General features: G+C 36.7%; 3 protein-coding genes across 3 annotated transcripts; 1 reads left to right on the top strand and 2 right to left on the bottom strand.

The window, feature by feature from the left end:
• Nucleotides 1-282: 282 nt before the first annotated feature.
• Nucleotides 283-9,834, bottom strand: LOC126589748 (protein ENHANCED DOWNY MILDEW 2-like). Its single transcript, XM_050255132.1, has 16 exons — nucleotides 9,581-9,834; nucleotides 7,924-8,057; nucleotides 7,718-7,814; nucleotides 7,504-7,602; nucleotides 6,735-6,982; nucleotides 6,538-6,639; nucleotides 6,165-6,446; nucleotides 5,846-5,993; nucleotides 5,639-5,740; nucleotides 4,980-5,072; nucleotides 3,176-3,217; nucleotides 2,267-2,377; nucleotides 1,212-1,283; nucleotides 1,009-1,127; nucleotides 765-828; nucleotides 283-681 (listed from the first exon to the last, which is right to left on the bottom strand). Exons 1-16 carry the CDS (start codon nucleotides 9,587-9,589, stop codon nucleotides 529-531), a joined length of 1,875 nt encoding a protein of 624 aa, XP_050111089.1. The 5' UTR covers nucleotides 9,590-9,834; the 3' UTR covers nucleotides 283-528.
• A 1,059-nt stretch (nucleotides 9,835-10,893) lies between these two features.
• On the top strand, nucleotides 10,894-15,899 carry LOC126590350 (pentatricopeptide repeat-containing protein At1g33350). Its single transcript, XM_050255828.1, has 3 exons — nucleotides 10,894-11,026; nucleotides 13,194-15,264; nucleotides 15,668-15,899. The coding sequence occupies exons 1-2, from the start codon at nucleotides 10,894-10,896 to the stop codon at nucleotides 14,807-14,809; spliced, it is 1,749 nt and encodes a 582-aa protein (XP_050111785.1). The 3' UTR covers nucleotides 14,810-15,264; nucleotides 15,668-15,899.
• A 2,927-nt stretch (nucleotides 15,900-18,826) lies between these two features.
• Nucleotides 18,827-25,358, bottom strand: LOC126590873 (fimbrin-1-like). The gene is made up of 15 exons (XM_050256390.1): nucleotides 25,088-25,358; nucleotides 24,192-24,358; nucleotides 23,869-24,039; nucleotides 23,214-23,452; nucleotides 22,940-23,111; nucleotides 22,816-22,854; nucleotides 22,611-22,679; nucleotides 22,372-22,488; nucleotides 21,729-21,937; nucleotides 21,174-21,329; nucleotides 20,835-21,034; nucleotides 20,265-20,422; nucleotides 20,068-20,164; nucleotides 19,862-19,953; nucleotides 18,827-19,461 (listed from the first exon to the last, which is right to left on the bottom strand). The coding sequence occupies exons 2-15, from the start codon at nucleotides 24,276-24,278 to the stop codon at nucleotides 19,168-19,170; spliced, it is 2,100 nt and encodes a 699-aa protein (XP_050112347.1). The 5' UTR covers nucleotides 24,279-24,358; nucleotides 25,088-25,358; the 3' UTR covers nucleotides 18,827-19,167.
• Between the last annotated feature and the right edge of the window lie 267 nt (nucleotides 25,359-25,625).

Below are 25,625 nucleotides of genomic sequence, written 5' to 3'. Positions count from 1 at the left end.
AGATACACTAAGGTTGGATGAGAGAAATAAAATTTGAACCTCGACAAAAATCTGAATTTATAAATTGACATGCACTAATTCTCTTGTTTAGATTTATAAATACAAAAATTTAGAATTTTTCGCGTGGAAGAAAAACTTGCAGTTTGAGACCTCCAATTCCAAAGTTTAAATTGCTTGTAAATAGGTATCATCTCCAAACTTCTATGAGTGAGTTTAAAATAACAAATTTCGTCTTCAAATTCTATTATTATTTTAAGTTAACCAAACAAGAAAATTCACAAATTCTATAAAATAAAATTCCGTATATCAATTTTAGTAATTTTAAAATTCTTTAATAATCTTAAATTTACTAATCAAACGAGAGTGTTAGAGAACTAATAAAAATCATCGAAGTATTAATCGTACTTGGTTCTATTGTGCTTTCTCATGATTTCTCAACCTCTGATCCTAATTCGGGTCATAAACATATCTTCCTGGAACTACAAATCTACAAGCGCTTTTGCTCAGATAACCTCTTCCATCCTCATCCTATCTTCCAAAGGAGTGGCCGTGCTTTTGAGCTATGGCCTTGTGCTCAGCCGCTCGATCACGACGACTCCAAAGATAAAGCGGCGGCGATATCAAATTCCACTGATCGATTTGTTTGTTATCCACGTCAACCGATCCAGGAAGATAAAATGACTGCACAGAGACAAGAGCCACCATGACACTGAGATTCTAACATACAAACTCAGGAAACTGAGATTCTAATATATTAGCTTTACCTTCCCAGATAATAACCGATCATCCTCCCAAATCAGCTCATAGGGTGATTTCTTTCCATCCAACCTGGTGGACGGCTTACATGAGGAACATAATAACAAATTTGGGTCGAATATAATGAAAAGCAAGAAGTATGCGTGTCCATGCACATTCCCGTGTGCATGGACATTCCCCAGACACCCAATGAGGGTGCATTTGTGTGTTTGTGAGTAAGCGAGATCAGAGAGACAGACAACTGCATACTACCTTTGTGTTTCTGGTGGAACAATAAGAATGAGGAGCTTTGGCTCAAATTCAAGAGCCTTGTCAATGAACTTGTTAGCCAAAGCTGCTTTGACTCCAAAAGGAGGGTTCAGTCCAATGATCTGCTCAAGAAGCAAATATAAGGAAATAGTGAGGTTTCATACCCAGACATCTTGTTATTTAAAAAACGAAGCCTCAATTTTTACCAATGGCCCCCCTTTCTGTAACTCCTCTCTTTTAACAGTCATCCAATCCTTCTTCTCAAAATTAAAATCGTTCTGCCAAATCAGAATGTACATCAAAACAAGAATTTCCAACATTTTTTGTTATTTTTATAGCATTTAAATCAGCACATGCATATAATGCTCTACAAACCAACCTATATAAGAGAACAACGTAAGAAGAGGCAAATAACCACAATAAAAATAAACATTTTAAAATAACTTTATTAAGCACAAATGACGCTGATCGGAATCAAGAACCAGGTATAGAAATCAAGTGTGGGTTGTCCAAATTTCATTTCTGCTATGCCCAAGACCCAGTAAAACCCAAAACTTCAATACAGTAGGGATTCAAACGGGCAGCAAACGACTGTAAGTACTCGCAAATCTGTAAGAAACAATTTCAATACAGTAGGTCCCCCTTATAAAGATTACTTAAGAGCTTCAGAAATTAAGAAAAAACAACAAAAATAGCCCAAAACACTTCTCTGTGTGATAAACTGTCGGTAAAATGTATGAGCAACCACATTTGAATATGTTGTTGATCTGTACTGTAAGAAATCTGCAGCTTCTCAAAGTAATGCGCACCGCACACCACTATTTCTGCTCAGAAGGAAAATAAGAGGGGTGAATGGAGGGGTAGAGAAAAAGGGAAGGAAGAATGGGACATCTCTTGTTTGGTAGGAGAGGAAAAGTGGAAGGGAAGCAGACCTCTCAAGGCCTCCCATAACCAATGGGGTCCAATACCATAAAGGTTGGTGAGATAAAAGATGAGAAGATTTTGTGTGCGTCAACCTATTTTAGCAGTGATATGCCTTAAACTTATTTTCCTCCCCGTCTACCAAACAAAATTAGGCGATATGATGGTTTAAGCCAAACATAGTGTAAGAGACCAATGGAAGAAGCAAGCGTTTCAGACAACATGCCCAAATTCTTAATAAAAATGTCAAGTATTAAGGCAGGTGACCCATACCACCGTGTCTACAGAGATCATAATCATATGTGATAGGCCTTACAAGAACTTAAATAATGGATATTACCTCTGGCTGAAACAAGTCATAGTTTTTATACAAGCAGTTCTTCCCTGTCTGTTCAAGCTTTTTGCTCATTAGGATACTGAAGTCATTGGAACCACAACTGAAGTCCACTATCTGCTCATTGGGATCATAAGTAATCAGGTGCTCTTAACTCAAAATTGTACAAGAATATATACCTAATATGTGTGCACATAGAAAACTACGAACACTAGCAATTATTAATAAAGCGCAAGGTCGGTATCCAAAATGAACATCGCAGAACGCAGAAACCATTTTCCAAAGATAACTCGCTTGCAATTTTCTGTTTTAAAATTTTTTAGAGACCATAAATTTGTAAGTTGCACGCGAGTTCATACATTATCAAGATAACTTAATTAACAACTATTATATTATTCCCATGGGAAATCTGCTTTATATAAAATCTATAGTATCGTAGGAATGAGTTGGTTTCTCTTGCTATATATTGCACACTTTTTAGGGTGACATATTCCACCCCTGTAATTTCCCCGAAATTGCACTTTGGTCCCTCACCTCAAAGGTTACCCTGTCCAAGGTTTTTCTAACATTGTCATGTGTGCCGTTCCTTATTCAAATATTTTAACCTAAGCGTAGAAATTATGCGTGGACACCATCTGTGTCACAGATTAATTAGGTGTGGAAAATTCTCTTGAATTCCAATAATGTCATTAAAAGTCTGTATTAGGGGGACTAATTTAGTTTTTAAACATTAATTTTACGTTCAAGTTTGGCATGATTATTTAGGATATTTTTCTTATAATGGGAACGCCTATATATAATAGGTATGTGAAGTGACTCATGTATATTAGCATGGGAGGTCAAGACAAGATATAAATTGCACTTGCAACACCAAAGTACTCAAGATTTCACAGAAACAAGTATATACATGCTTACCATATCTCCAGGCTGAACATACCAATGGAGCCTATCGACAATCTGCACATTCAATGCATCATTTTATCATTCTCTTTGGTATTAGTTATGCCCATTCAAGTTTAATAGAGAGATAACCACACAAAAGATAAACAAATGGAGAAAACTGTTTGAACGAGGGAGGCAACAATCAAACTTTTACACATCAATGCAGTGTTTCAAGTGGCTGAACAATATGGGAAAGAGGTAATAATATAAAATTAAACGAACTATACTTGCAACTATATTTGAAAGAGTCCTGCATCTAATTAACTTTTGTTTGATGGCAGGACCAATTTACATGGAAGTCATATCACATCATAATGTGAAAACAGGACAGGAAATTTTTTTTTGAGAAGAAACGATAACAATTTATTAAAAGAATTACAAAATAGTGGATAAGAAATCCACCATCCAGCAAAACTAGCTAAGACCTCTCAAGTAGATCTATCTACAAGTAACTAAAACTGAACCAAAATCATTTTACAGCTGCTAACATATCACACACTATATGAGAGAGAATAATCCCTGAACTCATTCGAAACTGATGCCCAGAGGGCTGCCCAGTATCTTACTCTACCCCATAGTTCTTCTACCCCCACTCCATTATAATCCTCAAAACTCTTCTATTACGCTCCAACCAAATGTTCCAAAAAACTGCCAACACCAAACAGCCCCACAAAGCTTTAGCTTTCCTCCCCTTTCCTAAAGCCTTGAACTTGGTGCTTAGAAGCTCGAAACAACCCTTTGGAATGACCCAACTAGCTCTAACTTCCTGGAACAATTTCCACCACAACTGTATTGAGTAAGAACAATGGAGAAAAACATGATTAACACTCTCCTCCTCAGATTTACACAAGCTGCACCAATGGGGAGAAATATAAATAAAAGGCCTTCGCCTTTGAACTTGAGCACTGGTGTTCACACCTTCCCAATAGCCACTAACCACACAAGAACTTTGACTTTTGGAGGAATTTTTGATTCCCAAATCTGAGAAAAGGGTGGAAAATGTTGCACAGATCCATTGTTGCACAAGAAAGAGCTACAGGATTTGCAAGTGAACAATCCTGATATAGTTTCCACCTTCTATTATCCGCTCTTGATTGAATCAAACGAACATTTTCCACCTTTGTGTAATAACCTAGCCACCTCTGCTATCTCCTGCTCATTCAAATTTCTTCTGAAATCAAAATTCCAGCTCAAAGACTGAAGAGAAAAATCCACAAAAGTTGAAATGCTCTGGTCGTGCTTTCTCGATAACAAGAATAATCTAGGATACTGCTTTCAATGGTCCACCCTCCAACCAACCATCCTCCCAAAACCTCACCCTCTCCCTGTTGCCCACCTCAAACTTGCAGCACTCTAGGAACGATGAAAGACCAGACGGAGTATCTATCCAAGGGCTATGACTTGAAACACGCACGAAGGATTTGCATCCCACCCATTAGCCTGCAAGCCGTACTTCCTCCTTATCACCTTGTGCCAAAAGAATTTCATTTATGCAAAAGAAAATTTCATTTATTCTTTTGTCAATTGTATTATTTATTACAATGAGAAATTTGGTATTAATTATTTATTTGCCTTTATTTATAACTAGCCTGATTTTTCAGTAAGCAACTAAGCATACTTCACACACTGATACGTAAGTGAGACGGAGAAGTTTTTCAATCCAAGGAATCAGAGGGGGATGAGAAAATATTTATACAGTAACAGAACAAAGGTAAAACCGTAAAACAAGATATGAATATTTAACATAGTTATGAAATAGAAAACAGGACCAGATTACCTGTTCCAGTTTCTCCACCTTGGTAAAATGGCGGCCAAAGGATGTGTAGCGTGTGGCATTAAGAAATGGAGCAAGATAAACATGCAGCTTCTTCTGCATCAAAGTAAATGTATAATGAAAAAATATGAGAACGTCATAATCTGAACGATCAGTACAAATACCACACAAAAGTAAAGAAGGTAACTAAGATAATCAAGACCAAAAGACTGACAAATATTACATAACTTCACATACACACAAGGACGAGCAGAGCCACAAACTTCAGATTTCACTAACATTTAATGTGGTAATATCAGAACTTAAATGTTTTCAAAATTATTCTGTACACTGTCTGTTGGTCTGTATAAAAAGGACCAACTTCGCATTTCATTACAAACTGCAGACCAGAATTTCAAACCGCCTTAACCAACTACTAGCACCTACACAACAGGCATAGGATGATAGCTGGTTCCTGTAACCTTTCCATAATCTTAAACATGTCCTAAAAACCTGACAGAGTAGGCAACAGACTCATATGATATGTCTAGCATATCAGGCACGTATATCATCAAAGCATTAACAAAGAAAGCCTAGATTTAAAGCAAAGAACATCCCGATGAAAAGATTTTTCCACATAAAAATGAGAGACAATGTAGGATGCTACAAGAATAAGCAACCACCTTCCACATAAAAATCTGGTTAAGAACATCACGCTCGCAGACAGCTTCTGCATCTTCAGTGCTACACCCGTTCTCTAGTTTTTGTAAGGCTGTTCGAACAGCCTTAATATAGAGAGACAACATCACAAAACTAATTGATAAGAGAAATTATTACAAATAGCGCTGTCTACAGACTGAAATAATATTTGGATTTTTCACTACATGTACCTCAGTCGAGCCTTCCACCTTTCCTAATAACATCTTCTTGTTCACAAAAAACTTTGATGAGTACGCATGAGTTGTTGGAATTGGGTGCTTACGTATAACATCTTCCAGAGTTAATGAAGATGAAGCTTTTTCCATTAGATCCAATACTCTGAATTGCAAAAATCAACCTTAGAACCGAAAATAGAAAACCACCAATAATATTGACACCCATGATTGTCTATAATCATACCAAATCCCTTCGAGTCTAAATAAAAGGGTGTCGAATTAAGGGTGTAATAACACAGATAGAAATATGATTGCATAAGTTTGATAAAGTTACCTCCTCTCTGAATCAACACTAAGTACATCTGGATTCTCATGATTCACAGAAAAAGATGGCCTATGCTCCTGTTTAGATACTGGTTTTTGCTTCGGTTTGGATACCGTGGGAACAGTTCTCCCCCTACACAACTCTTCATAGGAATCATTTCTCGATTTAGATGGAGCTTTCCTTCTAGCTACAAGCTCCTCTAATGCCTGTTTTCTCTTCCTCTCTTCAAATTCGGGAAATTTTATGTGGTCCCTTGTTGCAGATCCGGTGTAGCTGTTTATCGCATGCTTCCTGGTCAAAAGAAGAAAACAAAACAAAACCATTCAAAGTTACAGCCAACAAAGGTAAATAAAAACAGCTCATCAAAAAATATAATGCATACGTGCAATATATTAGTATGCGGTTTGGAAGTAGATCATCCCAGGCTCTTTGTATTGATCTCCCTTCTCCAAATTTTCCTCCCTTCTCCTCAAAAGCAATCTCCCTGTTACAAGATATTCAAGCATCAACCATCGAGATGCTCAAATGAAGTAACATTAATATTCAATATAAAACAAAAGAAAAGACCATCAAGAGTACCTTGGCAAGCATTTCCTATGGTACGATTGAGGGCAACGCATGCACACAGCCAACTGCAATTCATGGACCTTCTTATTCTCCCCTTCTTGACAAACGCTGCACTTGTGAACTGGACACGTAAAATAATCCCCCAGAGAAATCTTTTCTTCAAGTTCTTCAGCAGATTCTCTATTATTTTGACAAAGTAACTTTGCAACACATCGCGGATGGTAAAAACGACCACAAATCGCGGAAGCACAGGGAAAAACCTAAGAGAACATGAATAGAATTCTTTAAAATAAAGCCACATAATATATACACACACACACACATACATACTACTACTACTGACAATACTATTGATAATAACATAAAAAGGCAGAAAAGGATACACTGATGATTTCTGACAGAGTCACAGAAATACAAGGAAAAGTTGGCTATTTAATAAAACAACAAAAAAAGGAAAAAGTCGGATCTTTCACAGAAGCAGAAATTCAAGTATCTTAGTAAAGAAAAATTCAATCAGAAATATAAATGGGTAGAGAAAGTGACCAAAACGTACGTACTAAAATTTGCATCAGAAATGGTGAATGCATTAAATGAATGATATGGTAAGCGGAATATAAAGGAAATAGGATATTTCTGACCAATCAAACTAGTTCTGAAATTACAGAACTCTTTGAGTAGGGTTAAAAATAATCAAGTGGCACTTCATACAGTACAACTATATAAAACTAATCCAACACTTAAACAGCAGTTCAGTTTGTTTCGAGTTACAACAAGCTCATACCTTGGCCTCTGAAGATTTATCAGAGGACCCTAACTCCCCACAAGCATAGCACTGATGTTGTTTAAATTTACAGTTCTTGCATAGGAAAGTTGACATCACCTATCAATTCAAAAAACATATATAATTAGTGAGGGTCATGATGATTATAACAACAGAATGACAAACGAAAACAAATAAATAGAACTTTCAAAGTAAATATATAACATGAGCATACATCGACAGCACCCCGCATAAAGCCGAGAGATCTGCAACCAGATCCCACTCCAGCCTCTACAGTCGCATGAAAGGACCTAAGGCACCTCCCTTCACAGCTGTGCAAGAACATAAAAACATTCACCCGTAAATTCTAGGAAATAAATTTCATAACAGAATTTCTGAGATTACCATCAGTATTATATGAACAAGATGACACGAGCATACCACAAGAGGTCGCCACCATCATCGCATATACAACAGACATAGCCAAATATGCCATCAATGTCCACTGAGTCATCTTCTGCGTCACTAATCATATCCTCATCCATAAATCCGAGCATTTTGGCATATTGAATGTCCTGAAAATCCAACAAATTCACTGGCTCTAAACATTATATAGCTCGGAAACAATGAAAGAGAAACAAATACCAAAACTCAAGTATACAATGTACTTGAGGACAAATGAAAAAAAATAAAATGAGCAGGACATCAATATAAAGAGGACAAAGTTCATCAATCTTGCAACTTTCTCTTTTTCTATATGATTTGTTATATGCATCTTCTTATATTAAAAGGGCAGAAACCGAAAAATATCCGAAAAAGCATGGCAATTTTGTTGGCATTGCTGTGTTCAATTTCAGAGAAATGCTGAGTTGGGCTACTAAATGTCTGTTTGGTATTATTCTTGAATCTAACTTTTTATACTCAAAAACAATTTTCAAGTTTTAAGCCTTAAAAACTTATTTGATATAACTATTTTTAAAAATTAAACTCAAAACTAATTCAAAAATATAATCTATTCTCTAAAAAAACAAAAAGTGAGATTTTAGAGTCCTATTTCTTTTCTCTCCCTCCTTCCCTCTCACTCTAAGGGGGGTGTATTCAATTAAGAATGTGAGAGATTTTAATGGATTTATAAATCCATGGATTTTTATGGAGTTTAATTGATTTGTAGAGATTCTATATAAAATTTTGATTCAATTCCCTCGAAATCTCATGTGAAGAGGTGAGATTTGTGGATACTTAAAATACACTACGAAATCTCTCAAATTCCCTCTAATTCCTTAACTTTCTCAAATTCTTTAAAATCAATTTCTAATTGAATACACCTAAAATGTTATAAACTTCTTTAAAATCTTAATTGAATACACCTGGATTTCTAAGGATTTTAATAAACTATTTTAAAATTCTAATTGAATACACCTAGAATTTCAGAGAGTCACTTAAAATCCTGATTGAATACCCCTAGATTCATTAAAAGAATTAAAATCCCTTAAAATCCCAATTGAATACACCCTCCTAAATTTATCTCTCTCTTTTCTTCTTTCTATCTCCCTCTTCTCTTTTTTTTTTACCTTTTTCGTCTCTCCTCCAATCCGCTCTTTTCATTATCTCGGTTCTTTTTCTCACTCCTCTTCCTCTTTATCTTCTCCAATCATTTCTTTTCTTTCTCTTTCCTCCAATCATGCCTTACTTTCTTCCCTCTTCTCTCCTCTTTCTCCCTTGACCTCCTCTTTTTGGATTTCTTTATTTAGTTTAAGTTGTAAGATTTAAAAATTTTAAATCACATACCAAACAAGTTTTTAAATCTTAAAAAAAATTCTTTAAAAATATTTTAAGAAATAATAAAAAATTTCAAATATGATACCAAACAGACATTTCAAATATTCGAACTTGAGAATAACTGCTTGGTACATAGTACCACAAAAGTGGAAAGCGGAACCGAAAATGTAAAGAGTCACAAAAACCAAAAAAAAAAAAAACTTGCGAAACCCTTTTCATCCAACAAGCACAAGTCCAACGTCGAAACAGAAAAAATAAATTATTCACATTTTGGAAGGAATGAAGAGAAAATTTTCAAGGTTTGGGCGGAAGATCATACCTGAGACATTTCAGAGAATCAACTCGACACGGCGTCGTACTGAGCAGAGAGATCAAAGGGCAAATGGCGTCGGGGAGAGAGAGAGAGAGAGGGGTGGGTTTGGGAATGGAAGGTTTGAGTGTTGTAATTTGTGGAATTTAATGCATGTAATGCAAGTATAATAAAATTTATTACAGCCGTGTTTCTTCTTTTCAATTTGGTAACCCCTAAACTAATACTCCACTAATCCCTAAACTAATACTCTACTAATTAATTTACCAACATTCCTTTTTTGTGTGATACTAGGATTCGTTGTTAGCTTTTGCCATTTTATATCCTCTCCTTTTATCTTCTAGTCTGTCATTTTACACTATTTCGACAATTGGGTTAAGACAAAAAGTTAATTTTATTAAATTGAAGGAAAGATAAATATTGGTTACGGTGGTTTAGACATGTGAAACAAAAGCTTATTGACGCCATTTAGTGGGAAAAAGCTTTGTTGTTGTTGTTGGTTATCAAAATTGGGAATATAACATATGTTTTTTTTTTAACAAATGATATTATCTACACTAAGGAGAAGGAGTGAGTTTCACAATAAGCTAGTAATAATATAGTTCAAATTTTCCTTTGACGAGAATCGAACCTAAGACCTCTTACTTACAAGTGAAGAGGAATATCACTAGATCGTAATACTAAGTGGCAATAGAACACATGTTTTTAACATTAAACCTACTTATTCCCATAATATTCCTCTTGGTTATCAAAATTGGGAATAGAACACATGTTTTTAACATTGAACCTACTTCTTTATTCATTCTTTGTGTACTATAAACCAACAAATTGTTTTTTTTTTTTTTTGGTCCAAAGGTAAATTCTTCGTTACCAATACATGAAAAAATTACATACAAGAATTCAAATACAAATAAAGCCCAAAATTACAAAAAGAATCCCAAAGCAAAAGACCCAACCCAAAGATTGAGCCAAAACAAACAAAAGAAAAACAAAAACCCTAAGAAAAAAGACGCAGTCACCGAACCACAAAAAAAAAAAAAATTGCCGACAACGAACCACCGCCTCTTGCAGTCACCAAAATCCAACCAAACGAAGCTTCCAAATCGAAAATCAAGCTGATTGTACCCTCTTCCATCATACCACAAAATCCAAATCTGCAACCAACAAGTAAATGAAACTCATGGAAGATGGTGGTGTGACCACCCGAGTATATGCTCTGCACACCTTCCAAGAGAGCTGCGAAACGCACTTAAAAAATACGGTTGCAGATCTGAGAAATAATGGGATAGAAAGAGGCTAGAACCATAAGGGATGGGTAGAAGATGGGCTTGAAAAGAGTCATGGATGTTGGAAGACAGCAAGGGAAGAGAAAAAAGAAGGTCGGAATTGAGAAATTTCTGACGGAAGCCAAGGTTCCGTTAGATCCTATGCAAGAGGAAGAAGAAAGTGTTGGAAGTTTTGAGATTCTTGTCCCACATCGGGGAAACAAGATTCCCAAAGACTTCTATATATGTTTTATCTTTTACAATATTAGTTAGGTGTTGGACAATTTGGAATGATGATTAAGGCTTGAGCCACTAATTGTGTGGATTAAACTTGATGATTATACCATAATATTAATATTAATTAAAAATGTTTTGATTAATAGACACAACTCTTTGGAGAGAGTTGTATAGCTTCATATACATCCAAAAGGTATTTGAAGAGGTATGAAAGAGCATATATAACAGGAGTATTCAGTTCCATCAAACATCATCTTTTAGCCCTCCTTTTCTTCTGTAAAAGAGAGAGTAAACACACAAAGCAATTCGCTAGAATTCTTAATCCAGTGCGGATTGTAAAATTAGGTAGTTGTATCATGATCGAACAGACATTGTAGAACCACAAGCACAAGAGTGGGATGGAAATACTATTCAAATGATGTAGCTTTTGCGCTAGCCTCTACCTTTGATTCATTCAAGTTAGTATCATTTTAATTTTTTGTATTTATTGTGTATCATGCGACCAGTTTTCATCAGGTACTATTCATGTTTGATTTTAAATAAAAGTATTTAAAATGATTTCTTATCGCACGATGTATGATGAACAGACACAATTTGAGAATCCTAAAATCCTTACAAAGAGGATCCTCATTCACCTTAAACAACCTTAAACCTTTGTTCAAATTAAAATTAAAAATGAAAAGGAACTCCGGCTAAATAGCCAAAATAGTCCCTGAGATTTGCATAACTCATCACTTTGGTCCTTAACATTTCAAATCGATAAAAGTGGTCCCTGAGATTGTCCATCATCTATCATTTTGGTCATTCCGTTAAAAACTCCGTTAAGTGTCCCGAAACTTTTGGCCGGAAGTTTGGACAATTTTCAAAGCTTCGTAACTCAATCGTTTCTTAATCAAATTCGACCCATAATATATCAAAATGAAGATAAGAAAGTGTATAATAAGATTATACCTATTTGGAAGCCCAATGGCTGCCGGAGATAGCTAGAAAATAACCTCAAATTTGACTGGTCCGAAGGAAAACTGGAAAACTCGTCGAAAACTGGGTAAACTTTAAACATTCATAACTTCTTTAATACTCAACGAAATCAAGTGATTCAAAAACGAAAATCATACTTCTTGACGAGATGAAGAGAATGGTACCTTTTCGACCGCTAACTCGTTGTGGTTTGGCCGGAAAATGGCTCGAAAGTGGCTGTCTTGGTCTCGAGTTAGCCACTTTCGACCCGTTTTCCGGCCAAACCACGGTAATTTAGCCATCTCAAAAGGTACCATTCTCTTGGTTTTATCGAGAAGTATGATTTTTGTTTTTGAATCACTTAATTTTGTTGAGTATTAAAGAAGTTATGAACTTTTAAAGTTTATCCAGTTTCCGGCAAGGTTTTCAGTTTTCCCTCGGACCAGTCAAGTTTGAGGCTATTTTTCGGCCATCTCTTATATTCATTTTGATATATTATGGGTCGAATTTGATTAAGAAACGATTGAGTTATGAAGCTTTGAAAATTGCCCAAACTTAACGGAGTTTTTAACGAAATGACTAAAATGATGGACGGTGGATAATCTCATGAATCAGTTTTAAAGATTTGAAATGTTAGGGCCAAAGTAAAAGTGAAGAGTATGAAAATCTTTTTGGCTATTTAGCCAAGGAACTCCCGTTAAACCTTAAACCTCGTCTCGCAATGAACATCTGTCACGCTCAAGGCTCTCACCTGCACGCACGCACTCTCCTCTCTCGTCTCTTGTCTTGGATTATTCTGGGCATTCTTTCTACTTTCCATTGAGTTTTGTTTATTATTTTTGTAGAATTATTGGATACCTTCTTCCGCTTCTAAACAATCAAAGACACTTCTAAATTAAGGTATTTTATTTTATTTTCTATTAGCTTTGTATAATTAAGAGTGCAATTTAAGTTAAATTTGTAGCTAATTCTCGCTGTAGATTTGGGGAAATTAGGGGATTTTGTGTTAGGTTTTGAAGACTTGTTATATAATATGTACCAAGTGTGAATTTTAAGATTTAATTAAGGTTTAATCCAAACTGATGTCTGTAGCTTGTATGTGATTGTTGGGCATTCCTCAATGCTTGCTGCTGGTTCGGTATTGGAGTCTTAACCGGTCTGAGGAAGAGCAAATGCAGTTTTGTACACAACATTGGGAAAGAAGATGTTGAATGTAAACCAATTACTTGCAAAATGCAAAACCCTCAACCATCTAAAGCAACTGCACGTCTTTATCATCACTCTTGGTTACGGCCAGAGTGAAATCTACGCCTTCAAGCTCGTCCGCTTCTGCCTTGTCACTCTCCCCAATGCCAACCTTCCCTATGCTCGCCTCATCTTCGACTGCCTCCACTACCCGAATGTATACCATTACGCTGCCATGATTGCTGGTTATGCCTCCCAGTCCCACCACCATTCTGTTTTTTTGTTGTACCGACGCATGTTTTGTCAGGGAAGCCCTCAACCCAACCATTTTATCTACCCCCACATCTTGAAATCTAGTCCAGAGGTTTTTAAGTCTCACGGGACTGAACTGGTGCATACCCACATCATGAAATCGGGTTTTGGTCAATACCCTGTTGTGCAAACGGCTCTTCTTGATTCCTACTCCAGGTTCCGCTCGGATGTTGGCTCAGCAAGGCGGGTGTTTGAAGAAATATCTGAGAAAAATGTCGTGACCTGGACGGCTATGATTTCTGGGTACACTAGAGTTGGGGACATTGGTGGTGCTCTGTTGTTGTTCGAGAAAATGCCGGAGAGAGATGTCCCTTCTTGGAATGCTGTTATTGCGGGTTGCACGCAGAACGGCCAGTTCTCGGAGGCAATTTCTCTGTTCAAAACAATGGTTCATATTGCACATGGGGAGAAACATCGAGAAAATAGGCCGAATCAGGTTACTGCTGTATGTGTTCTTTCGGCTTGTAGTCACACTGGCATGCTGGAGCTTGGTAAATGGCTGCACAACTATATTTACAAAAATGCGCTTGGTCCAGATTCATTTGTTTCCAATTCTTTAGTAGATATGTATGGGAAATGTGGGAGCTTGAAAGTGGCAAGAAGGGTTTTCGACAGGACCTCGCAAAAAAGCTTGACCTCTTGGAATTCCATGATCAACTCTTATGCTCTGCACGGTGAAAGTGACAATGCAATTGGTGTGTTTGAGGACATGATACAGTGTGGGGCTGATGTAAGACCAGATGAGGTCACTTTTGTAGGCTTATTCAATGCTTGCACGCATGAAGGGTTGGTAGAGAAAGGTATTTCTTATTTTGATTTGATGACTCAGGGTTATGGGATTGAGCCTCAGATAGAACACTATGGATGCTTGATAGACCTTCTTGGTCGAGCAGGTCGATTTGAGGATGCCATGGAAGCTGTGAGGGGAATGAAAATTGAACCCGATGAGGTCATATGGGGTTCTCTGCTTAATGGATGTAAGATTTATGGTCGCACAGATCTCGCAGAAATTGCAGTTAAAAAGTTGATTCAACTTGAACCAAATAATGGTGCGTATGGGACCATGTTGGCCAATATATATGGGCAGTTGGGGAAGTGGGATGATGTCCGAAACGTGAGAAAGATGCTGAGGGAGCGAAATGCTTATAAAACCCCAGGTTGCAGTTGGATTGAGGTTGATAATCAAGTTTACCAATTTTATTCAATTGACAAATCACATCCTAGAACGAAAGAGATCTACCAAATCCTAGACATTCTCCTCTTATTTCTTCCCGACATATGAACTGTGTTTTTTTTTTTTCCAATATATGAACTATGTTTAAAAGCCTGAATATAGTTCCACTGTTCAAGCAAGCTTACCTGGTTCCTACCTATTAAAGTAAGGATGACAGCAAGAGGAGAATGAACTTTGTGTTATAAGTGGCATTCAAGGGTCTAAGGGGTGTCTCAGCGCAACCATGTAACTTACTCCTAGTGACTTGCTGTGGCACTTCAAGTTGTGGAAATATAAATGTTTTTACAGCCTGCCACCTGAATTGGCCTTCCATTTAACTTGAAATGAGGTTATGACTGAAGATGTCTTTGGCTTTGTTCGTCTCGCATTGGTGATTACCTTCTTATACAAGACCGCCGTTTTGCATTAGCGAGTTTTGTAGCCAAGTTGGTAATGTCCAACCGCACAACACCAGTGGTCTTTCTGCTTTCCAAGTGATAATTCAAAACAACATTTTTGTTCTGGTAAGTGTTTCGGCCTTTTTTCTTTTCTTTGGTATTTTGACAGATGACATTTGTAGTAAAGGCAATCGCATGCTTTGTTCCTTACACACACACACATGATTCTTATGCTTCCCCTGTACCTTGTCGCATTGAATGTTTAGTTAGAACCAATATGTGCTTTCTTTTGTTTATTTCTTGATGGAGCTTCATTATATGAACTTGATTGCTATCATCGGTTAAGTTCTTGTATGAATATGATTAACTAGAACTAGAAAACAATTTACTTCCCAAAGCAGTGATGTCTTTTTAAATCTGTACACTTTCTCTTTCTTCCAATCAAGCTGAAGATTGCAGTTTAAAGTTAGAGTTGAAGTAGGATTTTATTTACACACGTGCATTATTTAAACTTTGTTGCCATTTATAGGTAAATTATTTAAGAGAGGGTGGAAATTGTTGAGTATCAATACCGCATCAGCATCCACATCAGCATCAGTAGTGAAGGCCACCTCAGCAGAGTTTGTTAAATGATTGTTAAAGCTGTTAGAGTTTGTTAAAATGTTAGTTGAGTCTGTTAACATTTAGCCTCCCAGCTATATAAGTCTGGTTGTATCTCATTTGTAAAACACAGATTAAATAATCAAAAACATTTTGAGCTACTTGTTCTCTTTCAGTTGTTTCTCTCTCTAATTCTTCAGTTTCCTCCATTCCTTATTGCCCTCTGATTCTTTCTCAATGTAGTTAATAGAAATATGTTGCAGTCAAGTACAATTCTTGGATGCATTTGACAGGTTTGACAAAGGCCCAAATCATCCAAATTTTTTTGCATTCATTTATTTACTGGTGGCTCCTGTTGGGACTGAATTTTTATCTGTACTTTGTGAATCCATTTTGCTACTAGTCTCTTTTGACTTAAAACAAACATTAAGTTACAAATACAAGTGTTTTTATGGTTATATACAAAGAGGAAAACCTTAAAAATATAAGGATAATCTTGCCTTGGCTCAAGGGGAAACCTGCCTGGAGATTGTATGTCATCGTATTGTTGTTCAATCTAAGACGTTGCTGATAGCATGAACAAGCCCCTTATGAAACCAACTGAAAGCAGCCTATGGTACTTATGTTGTTAAGGTTGGGAACCTTTTGCTACTCTGATAGAAAGCCGTTTGCTTGTTGCCAAACCCTTCGCCTTTCTTTTGAATCAAAGTAGCTCATTTAGTCGCTTTTTTTTTTTTTTTTTCTTGGGGGAGGGGGGGGGGGGGGGCTCAGCTTCCTCATCTCTTGTTTTTGCTGTATCATATCAGATCAAATTACATCTATTGAGTGAAAGCTATACTTATATTCATCGTTATAGAGATTTCTGTACCTAGTCATTCCTAGGATTCTTCGTATCAGAAGTTAGTATGATCTGGACTTGACCCACATAATGCCAACACAAAGTTATGATAGAGGCAGTTGAAAACCACATGCCTGAAGTGATCATGTCAATGAGATTGGCATGGAAACTGAAACTGTCGCTCGATTGCTGAGAGAGGGGTCATGCTTATTGTTACTGCTCATGGGCTGACACTTAAGAATATAATAAAGAATCCTACTCCACTTGATCTGTTTTGTTCTGGTCTCTGTTTAAAACTCGATGTGGAATTATTTGCCTCTTATTCCAATTATATCCGAGATGGTGCGCTCTGGACACTTTTCTCTTCTTTCCATTTCATCAAATTGAATAATTCACAAATTTACTAGACTTTATATTGTGTTTGCATTTTCCATATGAGAATTCTTTATTCAGTGGTACGTTGGAATGATAGTTTCATTTTCTCCACACTATCATTTCAAATATACAGAGATTTGCTGCTGGCTAGTGGTTTACAGCCCGAGTTTCATCCTGTGGTTTGCTTCATATTTCTTACCCTGGTGCTCAAAAGCTTTCCAAAATGAACTACGAGCAACATACAGCAACTGTGTGAGGATGACATTTCTGAGCTTCATCCTGTGGTTCGCTTCATATAATTATGTGTTCAATGAAAAGCCCTTCAGTCTACTCTTTTCTAACTTGCAGGTGCAATAACTGGAGCAGTAAATTTTCTTTCCCCCGTTTTCTCTTTCCTTCGTAAATTCTGCAGGGATCAGAAAACCAGTAGCAAGGAAATTTATGATTGTGTTGGTCTCAATGAGAGAAGGAAGCCCTGCTTTTTAGAAGGTATGATCATTCCTTGCTACTGTTTAACTCGAGAATTGTCTCGTCAGAGTTAAGTTACTGTTTCACTTGTCTTTCTTAATATGAAAAATCGTAAAACTCCCATTTCACCCCAAGATGTCAAATGAGTATGTTGCTGTATTAGTGTGACATTCGATGGAATTTATTTTTTTAGCAGATTGAGGGCTGGTTTGGTATTGCTGTGCTTAGAAAAAAAGCTGCTGTGAGAATAAACGGCTGTGCTGTGAGAATAAGCGGCTGTTAAATAAATCAGCAAAGTGTTTGGTAAACTTTTTTGTAAAAGTGCTTTTGGAAAAAAAAAAAAGTCTGATAGTGGGTATTTTCATTAAATGAGCATTGTAACTCTGTGTGCTTTGAAAAAAAGCCAGTTTTCCAAAGCTGCAAATAGCTGCTTTAGCTTTTTCCTTTGATTTCAGCTTATTCTCACAGCAGCTTCCAAAATAACCCCCTTTTTGTTAGTTTACCAAACACCTAAAACCCTCACAGCTTTTTTTCATGGGTGCTTTTTTTTTAAGCACCTGACTCCCAAACCACCCTGAAGACATTGATGAACTTTGGATGATGGCTTTTGAGGGGGAGTAGCACTTTCCTTGTACTTTTGCTTGTCACTGTAGGCCTAGGCATTAATATTATGTAGGGGAAAATGTAGAGTCACTTAATGGATTTCGAAACTACGGAAATGCCTCAGACAAAGCAAAAATGTAAAGAATTTTGAATTTGAAATCGAATTCGAAACGCCTATGGACATGGATTGAAACTATGAACTCCTTAATCTCCATACTTGATAAGATGTTGTTAGCGCCATAGAACAAGGTTAAAGTTGTTATTGGTTTGACTTGGTGTTATAAGAAAGAGAACACCATTAAAACTTTCAAAGAGTAATGTAGATTATAAGAAAGAGAACACCATTAAAACTTTCAAAGAGTAATGGTGTTTCCTATTCCAACATTAAAACCTTCAAACTCAAACTCGAAAATTTCCAAATCCGAATATCTTAAGAAATTTGGAATGGAAATTGGAATGTATGTAGAGGTTCAAAGAATTCCAAATTTTATGAATTTTTCCGAAGTGTTCTAAACTTATTGATATCTAAAAAATTCTAAAATATTTTCAATGTTTTATTTATTAACATTATGTATTTTGTAATCAAGTTTGTTCATTTTTTTTATATTAATCATACACTTATATATTAAAAATGCTAAGCATATAGTATATTACAAAATTAACGAAATTTATGCGCATACATGTACCAAATACTATGAAGAAAACAATAAAATGTTTTGAAATTTATGAGATTACTCTGATTCCAAAATACCGGATATTCCAAATTTGAAAATTGTGAACCGATTCGAAATTTTGAAACGAAAATAAAAAAAACGTTGTTTCCAACCCGATCCATTAAAAAACACTTGTATATGCTCTTTATCGATACAAAAGAGTCAGCCTGTCATTCTTCCATGGGCTCTTTTCTTGAAGTTTACATTTCAGCTCTTGCACGTTACTCTCTTTTATTTTCTTTTCCTATTTCTCACTTGTAATCCCAATCGCCAAACATATCTTGTGAATTATACTGTCAAAAATAAAGTTGCTATCTACATGGTAGAAATACTTTACAATGTTGTCCCCTTTTTCTTCCTCTCTTTCAACCTCCGACTCTTGACAACAAACCATATTTTTATGGAACTCTCTGTTTACGCTTTTCCTTCGACCTACTTTACAGCTATGCACCCTCCTTCCCCTTCCACCCCGATCCCGCCTCCCAGAGGAGCGTTGCTGCTGTCATTCTCAACCTGCGAAGAGACTGTAGTGTCCGAGGCAGTGTCGTCAATGCTGAAGTTTGAAATCTCACCACCAAGGGAAGAGGAGCTTTCATCCTCTTCGCTGATGGATGTCGCCGGTGAAGTGTCCACAGGGGACAGCAATCTTTCTGTGTCATCAACTGGCTGTTGCAGACTCCAAAACATAATGCTGGCTGTTAGGGTCAAAAGCATCTTCTGATTCACCTGCAATAACATCACAATAATGACTTCTTGGTGTTAAGTGGAACTCTGCAGTTTTGTGAAGTTGTACGAAACCTATATTGCTACTGTTCCAAAGTTGTGCACAGCTTGCTTCCGTGCGTGTCTATAAATTTCGAGGCCATGTCGGTGTTTTCTCTCTTTAAAAGCAAAAATAAAAAATATTTGGCCATCAAACCCACTCAATTAACAACTCTTCACAATATTCAAGAGGGGAAAAAGGCCAAAATGCGAAGTATTTTTTGTAGTTTTTTCCGCTGAATGGTGTGACAATATCGTTCTCATAAATCATGTAGGCCATCAAAGTCATGAGGGTGTCACTACTTTAGTCTCTAAGTATTGAATGAGGTAAATGAGGAAACGAAACAATTGCAGTTGGAGTTACCTCCATTATGTCCTCAGGCAACAAGAATATGGAACAGCCAAGCTTCCGGGCAACGCTGACTATGTAGGTAGCATTCAACTTCTTTTCATCAGCTATCATTGCAACAAGAAAAGCACTTTTCTCGTCAGTACTTTACTCAAACTTGGTTAATGGGTCAAAGGCTTTTCTTGCTCAATTGTAAACCATAATGTTGCAAAGAAGCTTACCACTTTCACCCTTAGTAACAAGGTTCCAATTGACAACTCTAGGCTCTACCGCACTGAGAAGCTCAAGGAAGAAAATCCCATTTGACAGGCTCTTATCCTGGAGAGAAATCTCAGGTTTCAGAATACATCATATAAACATATCTAGAATAATTACCGAACCTACATTTAAAACGAAAACAGGTTTAGTCGGTTTGAACCTTAAAACTCTCCATTTGAGAAGTTCTGCCTGTGCTTCTGACTATGCTGTTAGCCCACTTTAAAATATCAGCATCCGTCATCTCCTTTCCTTGGGAGTGAGATCTTAGACTTCTCAAAAGTTGAAGCATATTAAACCTCATCAACTGCCATAGGAACGCTGAAAAAAAAGATGAAAACAAACTTAGTATTTGATAACAAATTCTCGAAAATTAGAGAGACGACACTAATCCAGTTCAGAAAAAAAGAAGCAAACATTATTTTAATTAATTGGGAGTAGCAAACAACTGCACAGCATTTTGTTCTTGAGAATAGAAAACAAAGAAGAAGCTTTAACGTAAAGTTAGATTCAAAAAATAAGTCAACCTCTGGATGCAGATTTATGTACTTCATCAAATAACTACATCATGCATCTCCCCCTCAGAACTCAAATAAAATTTGACGGTGATATCAATGGAATATAATTGATGCCAGTAAGGAATAAAGTGTGAACTTGAAGCAAAAAATTAGATTTAGCACATAACCAGTTACTCCAGTAGATCTGTTCAGCTCAAAAGCTAAGGGAAAATTACCAAGTATGAGTTTCTTGTTTCCCTGCACAATATCATTTCCAGCTACGTTCACTAGCGAGAATTTCAGTTGCTTTCCGATCCTTACAACTTGATTGCAATTCTCTACTTTTCTAAATGGCATTTTAATCGGAGGCCTTGATGCTTGCTTCCAGTTCACTGATCCTGGAGAAACCTTATCGAGTACTTCTAATAGTATCCATCTGCATACACGAATTATGAAAGTAAAGCACATATATTGTGAGTGCCAAAATCATAATTAAATGAAAAAAAAGTACATCAAGGAATAGCATTGTGTCTATCTCTGTCAAATAAATTCTTGCTTAAATTAGGAACACTGACCCATTTCTCACGTCTTCAAAAACATTATTAACATAACTAATAATGCCTAGACTGTTGATCCACAGCCGGAAGCATCTCTCTTCTCTAGATGTTTGCACATCATCTGTCATCATCTCTGCAAAAGAAATCTTCTTGCTGTCTGTGGAGAGGCCGTTCCTGTACACGGTATGCTCTTGGTCAACAAATTACTAAAATGATACAATTTGTTTAAAAACCATGAAAGTAACCACACACACATCCAGGGAGAGAGAGAGGGAGAGAGACAAAGAGAGAGCAATGCAATGCTTGCTTGTCAAAGTTTGGCCTTATGAGCGGTCTTTGCTAACAATCTAACAGCATAGTGTCTGTCTAGCAAGAGATATACTTCCACATATAAGACAAGACCAATAAGCTAGGCTACTAGAAGAATGATTTCATCAAATTCTTTTGACAACATATCATATGCAGGATTGTATGCCTATGCTTATTCTCGATTCTCTACATAGTTAATTCGATCCATATAAAATAACACAAAGATACTTTGACTATAAAACGTAGTGATAGTTCAGTTCCAACCTTTCATGGAATATCTGGGCCACAAATGCCAGATTTAAGTTTGAAGAACCCTCAAGAATGTCTTTCGGAGTTAAATATCTTTTGCAGTTCATTCTCTCAGCATGATCAAGAACCAACTTTGCCCTTTCATTGGGTTTGGCATCCAATGTGGCAGGATTGCAGTATTCTGGAGCAAGAACATTAAGTAGGTAAGCATAAGCTTCTCCATCCTGTGCTTGGATTACAAATTATGAAAAAATAATCAGTTGGTTTACAGGTCTATTCAAATGATGAGAAACAAATAATGATACAGTGGTAGTGATTACAGAACTGCAAGTTCTGATTGAATGAAAGAGATAAGTGAGGAAACAGGATATCACTTGTAAATAATTATACTGGAAAGAGTCTCGTTAACAATACTAGTCCTTGACACTCTATTCTATAACAGGACAAATATGTTATGTGTTATATTACCTGTTTTATAAATCAATCAGATCATTTCTTTTCAAGTTAATTTGCTTTGGAGAGAGAATGGGATCGCATTAAGCATTCTAAATTCCCTACCACCTACCCGCAAAAAGAGAGAAAAAGAACACAAGAGGAGTGATGATGACACTGGCACTTGCTACATGCTCCAAGATATACAACAGGGATGATAAAATACCTTCACGTCAGAAGAAAAGTTTGATACAGGTTTCTTGTAGCCTGCTTTCTGGAGGTGGAAATTCATCCATTTCAACAAGACCTTCTCAGGGGGTAAACTCAAAAGCTCTTCAACATCCTGTGACATAATAATACAAGAAAAAGAAAGTCCTTAACAAATTCCTCCTTTCCAAAAACTTATTAACTACAAGGTTTTACGAGTCAAGAGTACAAGGGAAAAAAAATTCCAAACTGTATTACCCTGCTGTCATCCACCAATTCTACAAGCTGAGGCGTCTTCTTCAGGTTGAGATCTGCCAACAGTTGGATCTGAAGTTTCCATATTGGTTTCATGCAAGGCAAAAAGGGGAAAGAGTCAACTAAATGAATCATCTAGACTGCAACTAGATTAACTTCTCTGTGGTTATGCTAGATTTAGTGTCAAAACTAAACTTTAGCTACCTACCTTTATAATTTGCGAAATCAACCCCAATACCAGATGAGGCTGCAAATAAAATAACCAAAACATAAATTTTAGTATCCCAAAAATTTACACCAAACTAGTTTCAGAATCAAAATTTTAAACGTACTCTTCCTTCAACCAGGTCCTGCGTGCCAATGTTAACCACTGTGCAGCCAATGGCCTTGGCAGAGTTGAGGCAAAGAGTATGGTTCTCATTCCTCTCCCATGGGTTGAGAACCCTTTTGGTGTTAATTGCTCGTTCATCTATTGTCCCAGGCACAGCAACATTTATAAGCTTGCTGCATTTGATCAATTACATGAACTTTATAAAAGAATTAAAAAAAACAGCTTTAACTGACGGAGCTGCATAGGCATTGATAAACCCAAGCCTGATTAAATACCAGAGGAGAACTCCATCTTTTGCAAGATGGAATAGGTCATTTGTAACTGGGTCTAATGGGAGAAACTGCTTTAGAAACGGGTCATCCCCGAGATAGCTGTTTATGTGAGCCACGTAAGATGCTTTCTCTGATTCACTGATTGTATGAAGGAGGGTGGTTGTGGTGGCCTTCAAGAATGATGAAGAGTTCTTTGAACCACCCGATTTTGCTGTTGTTTGCCCTTGCAAACTTAAGTATGCCTGTGCATTTTGTGCAATAAATTAATATTTGAAATCCTATAAACTCCTTTGTAAACGTATGCAAATTACAGTTTACATGCAATGTCATATGCACCTAACTAAAGAACAAGGAAAATAAAAAATTTAAACAAACATTTCTTCTGATTTGGGAGTTCTTTCAATTAAAAATCGTAGTAGAGTACTATGATACTACAAACTACCACACTTATTCGAATCTAGACAGGGCAACACACATATGCAGCCTGTAATGTGGAACCCAAGTGGACACTGCCCTAAATCAAAGGGTGTTTTAGTCTTGTATTCTCTGGGGTTTTAGTCTTCTGATTTCCGTTTACATATGTCAATGTGTGTGTGAGAGAGAGAGAGAGAGAGAGAGAGAGATAGGAAAAAGAAAACAAAGAAACAATATGAATCACCTTAAGGAAGGATTCAAAATCAATCTCGTCACTGAAGTCAGAATCCAACGCACTTAAGATACCTCTGATCTCCTCCTCAGAATACATTTCCCTAAATGCCTTTAATTTAACCATTAGAGGTGGCAAATCTCCAGCCATAACTTTACCATTCTGATTCTTCACTGAATTAAACTGAAAAGCACAGAAAGTTTGCAATTAACTCAAAGCCACATATTAAAGAAAAACTATCCATAATAACATCCACAAATACCATACGATACCAAAATTCAGATAAACCTCATATACTTTAAACATCAACTGGCCAGGGAACAAAATATACGTACTTTGGATTCCAGACTACGAAGCTCAACCTGCGTGAACTGACTTTGAAGCGATTGATCCGTAATGTGAACCCCCACATAACTTGACATCTCCACCAATCACCAAGTGGAGAAAAAACTAATTTCCCAGTTTTTGAATTCTTCCTCAGATTCCACTGCTGGAGAAAAATCTAGCATAAATATATCAAGCAACAATTCAGTAGTCAACACCCAATTCCAGAACCAGAATCACTTCAAATCCATTTAACGTATACCTAAATCAATAAACACAAAGCCCCCAATCAGCCTAGTGATTTGCTCTATAAAATCACCAACCTCTCTTACTCTCTCCCTAATACTCATCATGATTAAGGCATAGATTTATTTACTACATCAATGGAATACAGATATGATATCATCACCGATATCCTTGTTAAGATATCTTACATCAAGTTCACAATACTACAGCAGACATAAACTCGAAAGGTTCCTACAAATGCAAACATAACGAAATTCAAACAATGAAAACAAAAAAAGAATTGAACAAAGATTGGCTCTACGGCATATAATTCAATGCGAACCGGAAATCAGAATCAGATATATAGATTATATGCATATGAAGCATCGAATCTAATAGAACAGTAAAAAAACATGTTAAAACATCCAGTCGAGTACAATTCTATGCCTGCTCACCCTCTATCACGGTAATCATGAACAAAAACAAAGAAAAGTAAGGATTTTGAATCAAACGCAATAAACAAAACGCACAAGTGATCAAAACCCAGAAATCCAAGTACCAGTAAATACCAAACGCAGAAGTGCTTCCATTCTTAAAAGCACTTTTTCATGAACAAAGTTTGCAAACCAATCAAAACCCAATAAAGAAAACGTGAAACCTACGGCAACCCAGAATTCCTTACCTCCACAAAATCAAGAACATGCACTGAAATTAACGCCCAAATGTATTAAATTCACTTCCCCTCAGAATTTCGGTGCCCAAGCACCATCCAACACGTACAATGCAGAAAACAGAGGGATAGGTTTTAGAGAGATAAGGGTTTAGAGAGAGAAACGGGATCGATTTTTCTTCGTGGGAGGGCAGAGAGAGAGAGAGAGAGAGAGAGAGAGAGAGAGGTGTTTATAGTATAAGGAACCGCTGAGTGTCCATACGAAGACAGCCGAGAGTTTACTGTCTCTGAGAGACCCGATTCACACAGCGATGAGGGTCCGCGCGCGTGTATATTATGGTTTGGTGTACTCGCTCGTTCTGTTTTACAACGCATTGCGTGGGCGTACTCGTTTGGTTTCTTCTTAAACTACTTCTGGTGACTTTTTGGACTCACTCTCTCTCATTTCTGTTTTTTCTGCCCTTTTCTCACTTTTATCCTTTTTATTTTTTTTCTCATCACAAAATTTGGATGACACATTCCAAAGCATTGCCATTTTTGAAGATCAGGT

The sequence above is a fragment of the Malus sylvestris genome, chromosome 11 (genome assembly GCF_916048215.2).
Source record: "Malus sylvestris chromosome 11, drMalSylv7.2, whole genome shotgun sequence".
Lineage (NCBI taxonomy): Eukaryota > Viridiplantae > Streptophyta > Magnoliopsida > Rosales > Rosaceae > Malus > Malus sylvestris.
Note: the sequence above shows the minus strand (reverse complement) of the source record. Positions and strands in the feature narration are given on the sequence as shown.

What these genes read in the sequence shown, in the direction of transcription:
- LOC126589748 (XM_050255132.1), bottom strand. An exon ending in CATAGGAAATGCTTGCCAAG is followed by an intron (nt 6,640 to 6,734) that starts GTACTCTTGATG and finishes ATCTTGTAACAG; the next exon opens with GGAGATTGCTTTTGAGGAGA. An exon ending in ATGTTCAGCCTGGAGATATG is followed by an intron (nt 2,378 to 3,175) that starts GTAAGCATGTAT and finishes CCCAATGAGCAG; the next exon opens with ATAGTGGACTTCAGTTGTGG.
- LOC126590350 (XM_050255828.1), top strand. Translation starts at nt 10,894, where the DNA reads ATGGGCTTGAAAAGAGTCATGGATGTTGGAAGACAGCAAGGGAAGAGA. An exon ending in GGAAGAAGAAAGTGTTGGAA is followed by an intron (nt 11,027 to 13,193) that starts GTTTTGAGATTC and finishes AACCGGTCTGAG; the next exon opens with GAAGAGCAAATGCAGTTTTG.
- LOC126590873 (XM_050256390.1), bottom strand. Translation starts at nt 24,278, where the DNA reads ATGTCAAGTTATGTGGGGGTTCACATTACGGATCAATCGCTTCAAAGT. An exon ending in AGGACCTGGTTGAAGGAAGA is followed by an intron (nt 22,855 to 22,939) that starts GTACGTTTAAAA and finishes TTTTATTTGCAG; the next exon opens with CCTCATCTGGTATTGGGGTT. An exon ending in ACTTTTCTTCTGACGTGAAG is followed by an intron (nt 21,938 to 22,371) that starts GTATTTTATCAT and finishes ATCCAAGCACAG; the next exon opens with GATGGAGAAGCTTATGCTTA.